At 47.3% G+C, this 17,973-nt stretch overlaps 1 protein-coding gene across 1 annotated transcript; it reads left to right on the plus strand.

Moving 5' to 3' along the window:
* The first annotated feature begins 1,198 nt into the window (after nt 1-1,198).
* On the plus strand, nt 1,199-11,836 carry OAZ1 (ornithine decarboxylase antizyme 1). The gene is given in 6 exon segments (XM_063147210.1): nt 1,199-1,397; nt 8,352-8,409; nt 8,411-8,497; nt 8,724-8,896; nt 10,641-10,726; nt 11,344-11,836. Coding segments are annotated over 6 exon segments (660 nt in total). The 5' UTR covers nt 1,199-1,272; the 3' UTR covers nt 11,475-11,836.
* The last annotated feature ends 6,137 nt before the right edge of the window (nt 11,837-17,973 follow it).

Below are 17,973 nucleotides of genomic sequence, written 5' to 3' on the forward strand. Positions count from 1 at the left end.
TGGAAGTGAGTTCCCTAGTTTAACTCTGCGCTGGGTGAAGTCCTTTATCGGTCCTGAATCTCCCACCCATCAGCTTTATGGGATGACCCCACTGGGTTCTATTATTATGGGAGATACCGTGAGAGCCAGTGTGGTGCAGTGGCTAAAATGTTGGACTGAGAGCAGAGATCTGGGTTCGAGTCTCCACTCAGCCATCGAAACCCAGACTCTCTCGGCCCAACCTACCTCACAAGGTGGTTGTTGTGAGGATAAAATGGAGAGGAGGAGAGTTATATATGCTGCCTTTGGGTTCCTTGGAGGAAAAAAAGCGGGATATAAACACAATAAATAAATAAATACACTATCTTGTATGGGGGTGGGAGGACGCAGCTTAGGGATGGAGAAGGGGATTTTTAAGAGCACAGGGGATATATTTATACTGTTTTTATCATATAAAGCGTATGCATTTCTGTTTATGTGTGAGGTGTTTGGTTTTCTTTCCCTCAAAAACAAGATATTTTCCTTCCCACACGTCTTAAACCACCTTTCACGTCTGCGCATGCGCAACTACTTCAGCTAACGGAGGCATTCCCCACCCCCTTCCTCTCCCTCACAACCAACGACTTCTTTCCAGACAGTCAATCCTCCCAACCAATCGACCCCCTACGCTTATTTCCCTTTAGCCAATGAGAAAAGTCCTCGGGATTGGGTGGGTGGGTTTTTTTTCCTGGCCGGGTTCCGCCCCCTCTCCTTCCCCCACCCACCTTTTTTTGTTCAATAAAATCCCTTTGGTACACATGCGCATTTCGACCCGCCCCCTCCTTCGCTGAAGCCCCTCAGCCAATCACAAACGCCCACCCTGCAAGGTGAGGGGGATGGGGGGGGAAGAGAGAAAATATTGTTTACCTCAAAGAGAGAAAGACAGAGAAAAAAACGGTAAAAAAGCGGGAGGGGGGAGTAGGCGTAGCCATGACCTTATATGTGGAGGACTGGGCGGAACTGTCGCTTCCTATACAGCGGCGTGGGCGGGGCCTGGCTCGAAGGAGCGGAAATCGGGCGCGCGCTTGCCCTTATACGCTCGTAGCGGGGCGTGGCCAGGCCAGGGGGTGGGCAGGACCTGGCTCCGCCCCCTTGTATATAAAAGCGGTCGGCGCCGCGCCGCCCGCCTCCATTTTGTGCAGCCAGAGGGAGAAGAAAGACGGGAAGAGTCGCCGCGTGAGAGCCGAGAAGGAGGGGGCTGGGAGGAGGGGGCTTAGACCCGACCGGGGGTTCGGCGACCAGGGGGCGGCCCGGATGGTGAAATCCTCCCTGCAGCGGATCCTCAACAGTCACTGCTTTGCCCGCGAGAAGGAAGGAAATAAAAAGACCCACGCCGCCGCCGCCATGCCCGCCCTGCCCGCCAACGCCGCTTTGAGGAGGTGAGAAGAGGAGAGAAACAGCCCAGAGCCAAGGGCCTCGCCGCGGCCTAGTCGTGCCGCCTCGCCCCGCCGGCGCGAGAGGGGAGGGGCGGGGCCGCCGGGGGCCACGCCCCTTCGCCCCCTCCCCTCCCCTCCCAAACCCTTTTTGGGGAGGGGGGTCCTCAGGGTGCCCTTCTGAAGCGGCTCTCCATTTAATCCAGGCTTCAATGGTTTTTTTCTCTCGGCCTCTCCGATCAGGTTATACTTCGCCCTCTAGGCGCCTTGGACTACGACCCCCATCATGCGGGAGTTGTCGTCCAAAACATGGAGGGCGCCGGGTTGCCTACCTCGGCTAACTGTCCTCCAACCTGGTGCTTTACAAATATAGTCTTAGATTTCAACTCCTATCATCCCCAACCAGGGGGTGTGGGATTTGTCATCTAAAACACGGAGGGCGCCGGGTTGCTTACCTCGGCCAACCGCTTTCCCCAACCTGGTGCTTCACAAATATAGTCTTAGATTAAAGAAATACTTTTGTGAGCCGCCGTGAGAGCCTTTTTTGGCTGAATGGCGGCATAAAAATGCTTTAAAAAATGAATAATAAATAGATTCCAACCCTCATCATCCACAATCAGCATGGTCAGCATTTTGGGTTCTGTAATCCAAAGTTTGGGTGGCGCCAGGTTGCCTACCTCACTGAACAGCTTTCCCCAACCTGGTGCTTCCCAAATACAGTGTTAGATTCCAGCTCCCATCATCCCCAACTGGGGGTATGGGAGTTGTCGTCCAAAACATGGAGGGTGCCGGGTTGCCTACCTCGGCCAACAGCTTTCCCCAACTTAATGCTTTCCAAATATAGTGTTAGATTTCAACTCCCAACATCCACAATCAGCATGATCAGCACTGTGGGAGCTGTAATCCAAAGTTTGGGTGGCGCCAGGTTGCCAACCTCACTGAACAGCTTTCCCCAACCTGGTGCTTTACAAATATAGTGCTAGATTCTGACTCCCATCATCCTCAACCAGCATAGTCAGGGCTTATGGGAGCTTTAGTCCAAAAAACCTAGAGGGGGCCGGGTTGCCTACCTCAGGCAACAGCTTGCCCCAACTTGGTGCTTTGCAAATATGGTGTTAGATTCCAACTCCCATCATCCCCGACTAGTATGGCTGTAGTCTTAACGTATCTGGAGGGCATCAGGGTTGTGGGGGAGTCTGGAGTCTGTATGTGTATCTCCCCCCGCCCCAATATTGAAAGGGTTTATATCCTGCTTTTCAGCTGAAAAGGCTCCCATGGTTGCTTGCAGATGGCTAGAAAGAAATCGGTCCCCGTCTTTAGATTTGCGAGCTAAGCAGACAGGACACAAAAGGAAAAGCCTCCGTTCTGTGTTTTTATTCTTTCCTGGGGATTTATACCTAACAGCTGGATTCTGGGCCCGGATGGAGGTAAAGGAGGTGGAATTGCCCCCTTCCCCCAGTTATATATCATTAGGGTGTGGGTGTGTAGAAGCTATATTGGGGTGAGGGAAGGGGAAGAGAGAAAATACTTTGAATTTTTCGTTAATAAGTAGAGGTGGGTCTTGCTTTCTTCTCCTCCTCCTGCACCTAATTTATGTAAATACAGGACACAGAGACCTACCTATGGGGTGGTGATGAAAGAATGAGCAATCCACCTCTCCCCGTTAGTGAAAAATAATCGGAATTTGACATTTTCTTAGCTCCCCCCCCATCCGAAATACAGCCATCAGGCACCCACCACCCAAGGTCCTAACTCCATCTTGTTTGTTAGAGAAAACCGAGTGACTTCTTTTCCCACCATCACTCACCGGAGAGAATTTAGTCATTAGGTGCCTACCACCCAAGAAATGAGATTCTAGACAAATATATATTTATTGGTGGGGTAGGGGAGAGTGGGCCTCTTTTTTTTAGAGGATAAAATAGCTATTTATAACCCCTAATGTGTAGGAAAAGATGCCCTTTTTGAAAGAAAGAAAAGTGGTAGAAGGTGAGCTTCTGTTAATTAGGGAAAACTCAAAATTATCTTGTCTTCCAAAGACACGCCATACAGATCTTGGATATTAAAGTGCCCACCATCCAGAAAATATATGAGATTCTGCTCATGATATATGGGTGGGCGGGTTATATTTATTTATTTATTTATTTAAAACATTTGTATCCCATCCTATATCGTTAAAATCTCAGGGTGGCGTACAGATCGAAGCATACAGTTCAAAACAATAAATATACACAGCTAAAAACAAATTAAACCATGAACCGAGTTAAAACAATATATAATTTAAAAGCAGTAAAAACAATTAAAATAATCAGGCCCACCCCTGTTCATTGGAGAAAATTCACAGTTGCTGCTTTTCTCTCCTTCCACAATAATAAAAATAATAAGGCTATTGTATGCTTAACATTAAGTAGGAAAGTGTTACATTGAGGCCTCCCTCTGGTCATTAGGGAAAAAACGAATATTGTCTTATCCCCTTTTCTTTTCATCAAAGAGATCTGACAGCTAGGCACCCAACACTTGGGCGAGAGGAGTCCCATTTAAAAGTGCGTATAGGTGTGTGTATTTGTATTTATGGAAGGAAGGGAATGTGAGAAAACAAGGTGCATCTATAGTGAGAGGTTTGAAGAGGGAGGAAAAGGCAGACCCAATATTAGGCAGCATCTCTCTCACTGATCTAAATTAGAAACAGACTCTATTCATTAAGTGACATTCCTCGCTTCCTTCCACCCTGGCAAGTTGGACTTGTGCATGTTTAGGTACCCATCGCCCAAGAATGAAGTCTTATTAAGAAGATACTGCAAGGAGGGGGAATCACAGACAGCACATCTATTCATGAGAGGAAATTGGCAGATGGTTCAGCTCCTCCCTGCCAAAATGGAACACACACGCACACACCAGGCACCCAGGAAAGATAGAGGCCCTATTTGATGTATTTGGGATTGGGTGGGGGGAGATTCATTATGAACAATCTCCCTGTTCTCTCCTGTTCCAAAACATTAATACCTAAGGCCAGCTTTTTGTTCAGAAAAAAATATTCTTCTCTGCTGGGATACATACAAAAAAGGGACCCTTTATCCCTGGAAAGAAGAGATATTCCAAAAAATTGGAGGGTGGGGGGAAGCGCAGTTATGCACCTTCTGATATTGTTGGTGATGGGGAGGCGTTGGCAGTTTCTTTCATAGGGAAACTGAGATTAATGCACCCATACGATGCTACTGCAGAACATTCTACCTACGTATCCAATCGAGGATGTGTTTTCTACCGTCAAGGAAAATCCAGTAAATTCCTGCAAAATCCTCTCCCCCTGGTGTGGGTTATAGCCGCAGTTAAAGAATTCCTCAGCTGGTTATATAACGCGCTGGTTATTAGACTCTCGAGCGAGCTGCCGTTTAATACATGTGGGAAGGGGGGGCTATCAACGCTGAGCCATGTATTTTATACGCGCTCTAGATTTAACCGTATTGAATACTACCGTACTGACGAAAGGGGGAAAAACACTCCTGAAATGTTTCTAGCTCCTTCACGCACCCCCCTCATCTCAATATGCAATGGTGGGCAGGCAAATTCACTGTTTTAAAATGAGTATTCCATCGGTGGCTGTCGCCACTAATATTTTCCAAGCCACCAAGCCGTAAAAAGTTTAAAATGATCAAGGCGGAATTGCGTCCTTCGCTCCCACCAGTTGGTTTCGTGCAAACAGCCACACTGGTTTGGGCCTACCTGCGGGGCGGGTGAAGAGCAGAGCAAGAACTTATCTCAGACGTTGCTCGCAAGACCTCAGCTGTCACAAGGGAAGGCATTAATAGAGGCCGGGGTGCAGGCAGTATGAACGACACTTCATTCGTGACAAGGGCTCTGACTTCCTCCTTTTTGCCGGATGATGAGAAGAAGCTGATAATCGTGGGCATGGTGGAGAGGTAGCTGTCCGTCTTAGGGACAGAGCTGCATGTTGGTGGGGGGATTTCCTTCCTTCTGAGCTGCGGGTGCAAGACGCTAAACTTCCTCTTTCAGTACTTGCAGAGACGTGACTGGACCCACGGCCTTGTCAGGCAGAGGCTTCGCTAAGATCAACTTCCGCATTTCCAAAGCTGATGACTGATCTCTGTTGTCTAGGCTTCTGCTACAGTGGTTAACTGCTTGTACAAAGGACTAATCCTTCAAGGACAGTCTGCCAGATGTTGGAAACAGCAGTATGAATTGGGACCAAGACAGTGCTGTGAAAGGCCTTGGCTGGGTCCTTTTGAGAGTTGAATCTCCCAGTTCGTGCTTGGCCTTGCTTTTTTCCTTGAGCTCAGGTGTGACTCGACATGCCGCCTGTCAGAAATGTAGCTCTTCCACTGCTTTTCATCGCCCTCCTTTCTCCCAAACCCTGTGGCAAAGTGCCAGCTGGTCTAGCGCCCCCCCCTCCAAAAAAGGCACCTTTCTGGCACGGAGGACATAGTCGCTTTATTTAACCAGAAATCGGTCTGTCATCAGCTATAAGCAGGCACTGACCCACTTCTGGATGTAACAGCTCTCTATAAAGCAGTGGCTTCCAACCTTAGTTCCTCAGAAGTTGTTGGAATGCAACCCCCAGCAATCATGCCCAATGCTCGGGTGGTGATGGGGATTGTAGTCCAACAATATTGGGGTACTGAGTTTGGGAACCACTTCTGTGGAGAGATGTCCGCATAAAATGATGTGCAGGTCTTCTTCCTTGTGCCCTCTTAGGTGTCTGGCTACCTGGGCTGAGGGAGATGCAGGAGGAGAAGGCTACTAGCCCTGATGGCTATGGGCTACTCCAGTATCGGAGGCAGTAAGCCTGTGTGCACCAGTTGCTGGGGAACATGGGCGGGAGGGCGCTGTTGCACCTGTGCCCTACTTAGGGATTCCTGGTCGACAGCTGGTTGGCCACTTAAGAGAGTGCTGAACTAGATGGACCCTTGGTTTGATTCAGGGCTCCTGTGTTCGTTAGGCAAAGGTCGATGGCTTCCTCCTGCCAAAATCTTCATCTGCAAGCTTCTCCTGACACACTAGAAAAGGGTCTTGAATCCTGCAGGTTTCACTTGAACAGAGACATCAGACAAAAAATTAGCGACTTGAATAACGCTAGTGGGCAGGTTTGGGCGAGGCACTTCTAAAAATGCTGCCATTCGCCCTAGGAAAGGGTCCCGTTAGAGCCACCAAAAGGGCCTCAAAGCATAATCTGCCGTTCTTCATAGGAAGCGATGGCCGACAGGTTCTGGTGGGATCCTATGAAAACGGTCTAGATGGTGCCTGATAAACATAATCTTTAAATGAGCAGTGCATGTAACAGGCAAGGTAGCTATTGCAGCTTGCAAGTGGGGCGATGGGTGGAGGTTCACAACTGTGCATCATGGGGATGGCTGTTCGCCTGGAGGGATTAAATCACAGGGGAAAACATTCAGGTAACGAATCTGAGTGATAAAGTCCTTGCAGTGCTTTAAAAGGCTTTGTCTCACAGCCGGGTAAAACCTGTGCCTGGTCATTCACCAGAGTCGGGACAAATCACAAACTATTCTTCACAAGAGGTTTCTTAAGTGACCGATAAAACCCGCTTAAAAGATCTTTAAAAATGGCACAAAATCGGGTCAATGCGAAGAACAGCTCTCCGCATACCCCCACGGATAAACTACATAGCATCATTTGGGGGCTGTTTGATCATTAACAATCTACGAAGCTCACCGAAGAAACCGGGTTTGTGACGCAATCGTTTCAGGAATGCCAGTGGGGTGGTGTTTTAGCTGCTCAAAATGGTGGACGTTCCCCCCCTTTTTTTTTCTTCCTATTTTTTTTGGGGGGGGCTGTTTATACCGTTTTGCAAATGGCTGCTGGCAGGATGGTGGTGAGAATTTCCCCGAGGGAGACCTTTATCTGCTGCGGTGATGCAACCGGAGCGAGCCCGCAGGGCGAAGCATGGTGTAGAGGGGAGGGGCGAACTGGGGCTGCAAGAGCGTTGGGGGAGAAAGATCTCGTTCAGTTAAGCCGGCATGGCGTTGACATAAAAACCCCTTCTGTGTACCTTCACGCAGCGTGGCGTTTATTTCAACAGGCAGGGCGCTTCAGTGGAGTAATAGCAGCCGTCACGTTCGCGAAGCGATGTCGGTGTTTTCCCAATAGAACGCTAAATGTTTAGTCTTTCAATGTGAACGTGCAGGCTTAAAAATGGATGTTTCCTAATAGGAGAAGTAGCCCATTTGCAAGTGCTTTTGCGTCTTTACTAGAAACAAGGGAGCTTCCAGAATGGAGGCTTACGCCTTTATAGCAAGCAAGTGACAGTGGGACTTTATTGGAAGTCCTAAAGGGAAGCCAGTTCTGCTCTGGCATTTAGTGCTGTGAGTTTGGGGCTTCTCAGTAAACTTTTTTTTAAAAAAATGGGTTGTTCAGTTTTATGCCTGATGTTACTTTCATAGAATCATAGAATAGTAGCTCTGGAAGGGGCCTATAAGGCCATCTAGTCCAACCCCCTGCTCAATGCAGGAATCGACCCTAAAGCATACCTTTAACTGGTGATTTTTTAAAAAAAGGCTGAATTGTAATAGCGTTGTTTGTATGTATTGTAACAGTAGGTAGGAGCCAAAAGTTTATTTTTTTTTACTCACATTTGCCAATCAATTTGTAGTCTGCATAGGTGATGGGGTGGGTGGGGAGATCTCTTTTTTGGGGGGGGGGTTCTTTCCCCCCCCCAAAAAAAAACCTTTTCCTTTTTATGTTGTGTCTTTTAGATTGTAAGCCTGAAGCCAGCAACTGTATTTTCGTGAACCGCCCAGAGAGCTTTGGCTACTGGGTGGTATAAAAATATAATTAATTAATTAATATATTTTATTAATCTTTGTAAGTTGCTGTGGGAGCTTTTTAATATATTTTTTGCTGAAGCATGCCGTTTTTTTTAAAAAAAGCCGTATGTATAACTTGCCTATTTGCGTATTCACCCCTCGCTAATACTTTGCTTTGTTTTCTCAGTTCCAAGGTGTCCTTCAGTTGTTGTAGTAACCTGGGTCCGGGGCCTCGGTGGTGTTCCTGATGCCCCTCACCCACCCCTGAAGATCCCAGGTGGGCGAGGGAATAGTCAGAGGGATCACAATCTTTCAGCTAACTTATTTTATTCTGTAAGTATGTGCGGTCTTAGAAGTGAGGTCAATTTGAGGCGCGTTGTTGTGGGTGGAGAGTGTGGGCAACGTTGAAGCCATCAGGTCTCATCTAAATTGTATCTGCCCCCAAACAGTGCGCCTGGAGTGTTTGCAGCTTGAGAACTCTGTTGTATTGCTGGGAGACGAATTCTTTATAATTCAGTGCAGCCTTAAATAGTTTCCAAATCCGCTTTGCCTTCCCTAGGATAATCGGCTGAAGGTAACCGAGGAAATAACAGCGAACAACAGGACGAGAATCCTGAACGTCCAGTCCAGGCTGACGGAGGCCAAGCACATCAGTTGGAGAACCGTGTTGAACAACAACAACTTGTACATTGAAATTCCCAGTGGCGCTCTGCCCGAAGGGAGCAAAGACAGGTAGGCCGAAAACGGGTGGCTGTCGGATTAAAACCAGAAACGATGTCCTCAGCAAATGTAAATCTCTGGCTGAGTTATGTTCTTGACTATCTTTTTTGCGTTAGTCTTTTGTCCAGAGCTGTGGATCCTTTTACGCCGCACCCTCTGAAGTGGTGTTACTACTGTCACGATTGGCCTGTGTCTTGTGTCCGCTGTGTAATATCCGCAGGCAGGCTGCCCCTCTTCCCCGCAATCCTCCCTCCCTCCCTCCTTGACTCCTTTTCCTTGTGTGTCATGTCTTTATTAGATTGTAAGCCTGAGGGCAGGGACTGTCTTTTTTCCTAAGTGTAAGCCGCTCTGAGAGCCTTTTTTTGGCTGAGGAGCGGGGTATAAGTATGATAAATAAATAAAATAAATAAATAAATCTGTCTCAAAACTGTCAGGGATTAAAGAGAACTAATTCGTGGAATTCACTGGCACCAGATGTGTGTACTAGTTTAGGTAGCTTTGATGCAGGGGTCTAGAACTGCAAGCCCAGGGGTCAAATCTGGCCGGCTTGTGGAGTCCCAATCCAGTCCTCTGGGGTTTCTCAGATGGCTTGCACCCCCCCCCCCCCACACACATTTTGTGGTTTCCTGGCTTTAACGCACGTTCTTCGCCATTCTAAACGGTTGAAATGCCTTTTCCAATGCTAAGTTAATGGCAATAAAAGCTTTAAGCTAAAACACACTGATATTTTGGTCTTGCCTCCCGAGAAATTCTTTGAAATGCAATTCAGCTTTTAGGCTGGAAAAAGGTTCCGCACCTGAGCTTAAAGAGATTGAGCAGAGGCTCATAGAGGAGAGATTTCAGCTGGTGACTATTACCCATTGAACTTCCAGGTCCAGGAGCAGCATGCCACCAAATGCCCATTGCTAAGGAGCAACAGCAAGAGAGATACTGCTTTCTGACCCTGCTTTTGGCTTCCCGGAGGTGTCCAGCTGTCTACCATGGGAAGCTTGACGCTAGCCTGGGTTCAGACATCACGATAACCCACACTCAAGGCTTGAGTAGGGGCTGTTGTTGAAATGTGGGTTGTCGTGTTGTCTGAACCCAGCTGCACTAACAGACCACAAACAACCCGTGAAGAGAACCCACGGTTGGTGGTTGGATTGTTCACCAGGGTTTGTTACTGTGGTTGGTTTCAGACAACACAATTCAACGACAGCCCATACTCAACCCTTGAGTGTGGGTTAGGCTGTTGTGTTGTCTGAACCCAACCATCATGTCATCAGTTTGAGCTAACAAGCCACTTAAAACTCGACGTTCGTTGCTGGTGATACAACAGGAATAGGTGGAGTCTTAAAGTACTTCTCGCAGAGGAAGAATTGCTTCAGTCTTACAAAGACACCTTTGTGTCTGTTCTCTTCCTCACACACCCTGCCCTGAAAGGAAAGAACTTTGCTTCATGGAAAAACATGTGTGCATTTTAATTCTCCAAGCCTGCTCTCACCAGTTGGATTAGCTGGTGGTGTGTCTGGTGTTGGGAGTCTGTGCCAGATCATTGAGGTGACCAGTTCAACACAACAGAGTATTACGCTATAAATTGCAGCGACGACTTAAAGGGCACAGGTTCTTCAGCGCCTGCAAATCAGATCACATAACCTGCAGTTGCCTATACATGCGTGGTGATTTTTTCTGCATTCCCTCCACCCAAATACAATCTGCAGCCGTTTAAATACATCTCGGGAGAGGGGAAAGCGTCTCACTAACTTCCTGTTCTTAGTTTTGCAGTTCTGCTCGAGTTTGCTGAAGAACAGCTTCAGGTAGACCATGTGTTCATTTGCTTCCACAAGAACAGAGATGACAGAGGTAAGGGAGGCGGTATTGCTTTTCGGTTTGGCCACCGCCGTACCCCTAAGAGGTGGTGTGCTTGATTGGCTCAGTTCAGACCACACGTTAGTCAACGCAGCGTGAAAACTCCACTCAGCGGTGGAGTTCCTAGGGGGTGCTCCCCAAACAACATGTTTTAACTCCATCGTTGTGTGACTGTGTGCTCCTGTGGAGTTGAGTAATATCCATCGTGATGTTTGATTGACAGTTCCTCTGCCCTCTCTCCTCCCCCGGTCCTCCCGATGGTATCCCATCAGCCATTGCTGCAAGAAAACCAATCCCGGCGGCTCTCCTAGAGCGGCACCTGCTCTTTTCTGCGCTCTTGCCATTGAGAAAAGTCAACTCAGTGGAGCCTCTACGCAACACAATGCTTGTGCAGGAATTCTCCTCTGCACAGCGTGGATATCCTGCATGGAGTATTTTCCAAAGAAACCACCGTTGTGTGGAGTTTTCTCACTAGACAGCACATTTCTCAACGGTGGTGTAAAAACCATCGCGGAGTTCTAAACCCACCATTGAGAAACATGCCGTCTGAACTGAGCCTCTGTTCTTAAATCTAGACGAACCTGTACTAAACCTCCTCTTCTCCCTGACAGCTTCGTTGCTCCGTACTTTCAGCTTCTTGGGCTTTGAGATTGTGAGACCGGGACATCCCCTTGTCCCTAAAAGACCCGACGCTTGCTTTATGGCCTACACGTTCGAACGAGACTCTTCTGAAGAAGACTAGATTGCAGTGTTTGCCTGGTAGCGCTTTCTTCTTCGTAAAAGATGAATCCGTAGAAATTTTCTCAACATCTCCACGCGCATACGCCTGTGTGCGCACGCAGCGACGGCCGGCTCTTTGTACGAATTATTGCGACAGGCTGCTCTGGTGGTGGGAGAAGATGTTGGAAATTTCCTACTTTTGGTCATCTTTCTCTCCCCCCTCCCCTCCCCACCCTTGATTTGTCCGCTTGTTGTGATTGTGCAAAAAAAATAAATAAATGCTCACTCCAAATTAGCAGTATATTTCTTGGAAGTTTAATATTGTGTGTTTGTGATACTGAAGTATTTGCTTTAATTCTAAATAAAAGTTTATATTTTACTTTATTGATGGTTTTAATGTTTAAGCAGTTGCATATGTGGAGGGATCACCGTAGCCCTTAATCTCAACTTGGGGGGTAGTGGAATTTAACTTCTAAATAGGGGGTTTGGAGACACATATAGGGCTGGAGTGGGGTTGTGAACAAGTGCCCAGATGATGTAAAAGAAAGAGGTGGCGGGGATTTGTTTAGCAACAAAGTGGGTGAGGAGCACAGAACTTTCTCACTGAAGCCCAAGAGGGGAGAAACGTGGGGCAAAGTGGTGAAGATTTTTACTGCTAAGTGCACTACAGCCAGGTTGGATTTGATTTTTGATTTTAAATCACTACTCAAAAAGACTTGATTTAATCATGTGACTTCCCCCCGCCCCCAAAGTGCACTCTGTTCATTGAATGTTTTGAAACTTAGCACTTAAGAGGTAAGGTGGGTTGATTCTGTGTACATCGATTTGCAAAGGCACAATGGGATTGTGATCACCGCAGACCCAAATTCACAATTTTGAGAACTGTCAAACCAGGCATCTGTGATAATACCTTCTAGAAAGAATAAAAATTGCCCCATAATCTTACAGCAACCTCTGGAAGAGCATGACATGGTGAAATGGATTAATGGAATTCATTTCCCCCAAAATTTTAAACATTGCACGAATATACAGCCTCATGCGACATAATTAAAAACTAATCCCTATAGTGTATCTTAAATAGAAATCTATATTTTCCTCAAAAAACATTTTATTAAAAACCCGATTTAAATCAAAATCCGTTTTTTTTTATTATTTTTAAAAATGATTGATTTTCATCCACCCTGAATAAAGCTCACTTTTAGACAGAAAAACATCCTACAATTCACGGCATTGAGTTGGACCTGTTTCTGTGTAAACATGCATAGGATTTCACCCTAAGTCAAGCATCTCACCCCACCTATCTAAAATGTTGAGTCTATATTGTCTGGGTGGTTCCAGATTTAAACACCAAACTGCCCTCGTTATGTTCATATGGGTTCCCAGTGCCTCCAGTATCAGGCAGTAAGCCTATATATGCCCCAGTTGCTGGGGAACATGGGTGGGAGGGTGCTGTTGCACCATGTCTTGCTTGTACATCCCTGGCTGATGGCTGGTCGGCCACTGTGTGAACAGAGTGCTGGATCAGATCGTCTGATCCAGAAGGGATCTTAAGTGAAAGCATGAGCAAATTCAAGGGTTGGAATTATCCGTATCAGAAGGCTACAGGCGCTGGGTCTGAAGAAGCGCTGAACAGGGCCTCTAAAGATCGCTTTCCAGAGGCCTCCAAGCAAAGTTTAGTGATTTTTTTAAAACTAGGATACAAAAAGCAAATGCCAGACTCTTCTGACACCGCACTGTAAATGTCGAAGCATTACCAAATGTGCTAAAGGTCCCCTTTTTCCATGTTAACAGAATCATAGAATAGCAGAGTTGGAAGGGGCCTACAAGGCCATCAAGTCCAACCCCCTGCTCAATGCAGGAATCCACCCTAAAGCATCCCTGACAGATGGTTGTCCAGCTGCCTTTTGAAGGCCTCTAGTGTGGGAGAGCCCACAACCTCCCTAGGGAACTGATTCCATTGTCATACTGCTCTAACAGGAAGTTTTTCCTGATGTCCAGCTGGAATCTGGCTTCCTTTAACTTGAGCCCCTTATTCCGTGTCCTGCACTCCGGGAGGATCGAGAAGAGATCCTGGCCCTCCTCTGTGTGACAACCTTTTAAGTAGGGGTGTGCACGGATCCCCCGCTCCGCTTCATTTCCAGATCCGCGATTTGCGGATTGGGCCGCTCCGCCTATGTCCACTCCGCTCCACTCGGAGCTTCTGATCTGGATCGGAGCTCCGTTTCCCCCCCCATAGGCTTGCATTAAGCTAAAAAAGTATACAACTTTTTTTCTGTTAAAGTTAGAAACCTCAAGTTTGGCACCATGACACCTCATGGGAGTATACACACGCATGCCAAGTTTCAAGCCAATCCCATCATCCCCTGATTTTTGGGGAATTTATGAAAACCGGACACCCCATTCACACCCCTTTCCATAGCTCCGCCAATTTGCATGTTAAAAATCTCAAACTCGCCACCATGATAGCTTGTCCAGGGATACATACGCACGCCGAGACTCAAGGCAGTCCCATCATCCCCTGATTTTTGGGGAATTTATGAAAACTGGGCACCTCATTCACACCCCTTTCCATAGCTCCGTCAATTTGCACGTTAAAAATCTCAAACTCGCCACCATGAAAGCTTATCCAGGGGTGCACACACACGCCAAGACTCAAGGCAGTCCCATCATCCCCTGATTTTTGGGGAATTTATGAAAACTGGGCACCCCATTCACACCCCTTTCCATAGCTCCGTCAATTTGCATGTTAAAAATCTCAAACTCGCCACCATGATAGCTTGTCCAGGGGTGCACACGCACGCCAAGACTCAAGGCAGTCCCATCATCCCCTGATTTTTGGGGAATTTATGAAAACCGGGCACCCCATTCACACCCCTTTCCATAGCTCCGTCAATTTGCACTTTAGAAACCTCAAACTCGCCACCATGATAGCTTGTCCAGGGATACATAAGCACGCCAAGACTCAAGGCAGTCCCAGCAGCAGAGCCTGGTAAAGGACCAAGGGAGAGGGGGACCTTACCTGCCTCTGTCCATGGTCCGTCGCTGTCTTCAATTGAGCCCGCAGTTCCACCAGGAAGCGGCCCAGACTTCCTGGTGGAACCGCGAGCTCAATTGAAGACGCTGACGGACCGCGGACGGAGGCAGGTAAGGGAGAGGAGAGCGGGGGGGAGGGTTACCGGGCCCTGCCGCCGTCGCTGCCCATGCGGTGACGGCGGCAGAGCCCGGTAAGGGACCAAGGGAGAGGGGGGCCTTACCTGCCTCCGTCCGTGGTCCGTCGCCCGTCGGCGTCTTCAATTGAGCCCGCGGTTCCACCAGGAAGCGGCCCAGGAAGGAAGCGTTCCACCAGGAAGGAAGCGTTCCTGGTGGAACCGCGGGCTCAACTGAAGATGCCGACGGACTGCGGACGGAGGCAGGTAAGGGAGAGGAGGGCGGGGAGGGGGTTTACCGGGCCCTGCTGCCGTCGCCGCATGGGCGACAGCGACAGCGGCAGGGCCCGGTAAACCCCACTTACCTTTCCGGCGGAGCTCCGGATCGAGGCGAAGGATCCGCCTTCACCTCGATCCTCTTCGCCACGCTCCGCCGGCCCCCCAATCCTCTTCGCCTCCGCCTTAAGGGCAGGCGAAGCCCCCCGCTCCGCTCCTGCTTCTCCGGTCCGATTAGAAGCGGAGCACATCCCTACTTTTAAGTATTTGAAGAGTGCTATCATTATCTCTCATTCCGACGGACTACCTTGCCCATGTGTCTTTTCCCCACTCCCTCCACTAAGTAACAGCTTTTAAAAGGTCTCTGGTCCTCTCATAGGTTTGCTGCCTGATAGGACAGCAGTGAAGGCCAGTTGGCAGAGTTCACCAGCGTCACAGTATCCCTTCATTACTGTATAAATCAGTTCCCAATTGGTGGTTCCCATTCACATATTAGCTCTGCAAGGTCTGCATTTTAATAAAAGAAAATACGCCGTCTCCCGCGCTCCGTTTGCTTTGACTGTGACGTCATGTGCGAAAGCACCTGTGTGATTTAGCGGCTAGCTTCAGAGATTCCTTCCCTGCACCTAATCCTGAAAACTCCTGGCGAAGGAATCCTTTTGAATGTGGTGATGGACAACTAACAACTCTCTCTGCAGAAGAGAGAGATGCACTTGTTGACATGACTTGTGGTTCATTGAAATCATTTTTCAAAGAATATAGAAGGGACCAATTCTGGGTGAAGGTTTCTCCTGATTATAAGAAGTTAGGTGAAAAAGCTTTGAAACACCGAGTTCCCTTTTGTTCCATATATCTTTGTGAACAAACATTTTTTACATTTTGTTAAATGAAGAACACACCTAGAAATCGGCTCGATGTTGATCCAGATTTGAGATTAAAAGTAGGAAATATTGAACCGGATGTGGAAGGGATTGTTTGGGACAAAAAGAGGCACGATTTCTCCCATCACATTTAGGTTTAGTAGCTGCTAGACAGGTCATGATTTGTTCGATTGTAAACTAGACGTTGGTAAAATTAAATTCGTCTTTATATTCCTAACTAAATCACTGTCATTTTTGCATGGTAATATCACAAATTTTATGGTCTGTTCTTTAGTATCCCTAAAATCCTTTGCTTATTAGGGGCTACCCCTTATTTTCTCCAAAAAAATTGCTTCGCACAGGTAACTACCATAAAGAGAACAAAATTTTCAAAAGTAGGGGGTCCATGGCTTGGCATTTGAAAAACAAGGGGTCCGCAGCACTTCGCTAATTGGGAACCACTGGTATAAATCAATCTTCTGCAATGTGGCACCCCCCCAGCTGTTTTGGACTTCCAACACACGTTAGCCCCAGCTTTTGTGGATGTTGAGAACTGAGAGGGTTCCCCCACCCCTCTTAGAAATAATTTTGGACCCGAGTTTTAGCCCAAAACATTCAGGTTGCGGCAGGGAGGTATAGATAGCTTTTGTTGTTTTGAAGTGCAATCAAATGGTTTGTGGCTGATGAAAAACGCAAAGCTTCCAGCGGTTGTTATGTGGTTGGACTCTAGTCATTGTTAGACGTTTACATCTGTCATCTATGCTTTTTGCCATAAGCTTAGTTGTAGCTCTAGACACCTCCCCTGCAAGGTAGGCATCTATTTACTTTGCAGCATTAGTAATAACCAGCCTATGATATGTTTTCCTGGGCTGAGGAAGAGTGAAGAAAGAACTAGGAAATGGACAGGTGGTTTTTCTAAGATAAAACCATTGCCTCTCCAACTTCTTCTCAAACCTGCCTTTTTGAAGAGGCATTTGGTATAACCGCCTCAATCCATTCGCCCGACTGAAGCAAGAACACTTCCAGCAGAATAAGGTAGAAGAATCCCAATCGGGTGTGCTCCAGATTACAACTCCCATCATGAACCAGCCTGGGTGGCTGTGATGTAGCCTGATAGATGCGGAGAACACCAGGTTGAGTGATAACGTAATCCCTGCAGTGAGGAGTTTTAGACTGGTCGGAGGTGGTACAATCCATTCTGTGTGAGGCCTCTACCACTTCTTTCTATTTGTACGCATTTGTTCTTCAGCTCTTTCTCACTCTGGTTTTCTATTGCCTTTTTACATTGTAAGCTCTTAGGAGGCGGTGACCTGGACCTTTTCCTTCCAAAACCTTTTATGCTACCAGAAACGCAAATCGTTCTGTAATTATAAAAAAGAAAGCAGATTGTGCGTATGGGCAGAACATCCGAAGGGTCACAACTCCCAGGTTCCTTCACCATTAGTTATTTTCCTTGGTCTCCCAAAGTGTGTAGCAACACCAGCTTTCCTGCTGCAGACTGGTTTACAGTCTACCACCTCGAGAGCTTGGTTGAGTGCACTAAAATTCTGGATTCGTTTGTACGGCCCTGGTTCTTCAGGCTACCTCTACAAGATACGAAATGATCCATTCGTCACTGAGTGGATGAAACTACTCTGGAACAAGATCAACTCTCTGGGCTTCTGCCCCAAGTCTTTATTGATGATGGAAGCAAAGCAAGCCAAGACCCTTTTGTCTCAAAGGGTAAGAGACTGTGATACACAAGTTCTAAGATCTGCAGCAGATAGAACCTGCTTCCCTCTGTTCTTAGGTAGTAACCCAAGATTCAGAATGGCAGAAGCGAAATATTTTTCAGTGCTTAATATACCCAAATATCGGCGCGCACTAACTCTGGCAAGATTTCATGTCCTGCCATCTACTCTGTTGCAGGGGAGGTTTCAGAAAATCACTTTTCAGGATCGCTTGCGCCCATGTGGAAGCAATGCAATTGGATCGGTTGTCCAGGTTTTACTCTGTTGTTGTTTTTATGCAAAGATTAGAGAGAAATTGTTGCTTGACACCAGCTTAGAAGTTAACACACTTCTTTGTTGCTTCAGGGCCACAGAGGACAGAGACACAACCGAGGCTTTTGCAAAATTCTTTTTGAATGCTATGAGAATAAGGTCTCTCCAGAATTGATTCTGCTACATACTTCTCAAATCTGTAGGTAATTTTGCCCTACTCTCGTGCATGTGTAAAGTCTGGTTGGTGACCGTAATAA

Source organism: Elgaria multicarinata, chromosome 23 (assembly GCF_023053635.1).
Source record: "Elgaria multicarinata webbii isolate HBS135686 ecotype San Diego chromosome 23, rElgMul1.1.pri, whole genome shotgun sequence".
Taxonomy (NCBI): Eukaryota; Metazoa; Chordata; class Lepidosauria; order Squamata; family Anguidae; genus Elgaria; species Elgaria multicarinata.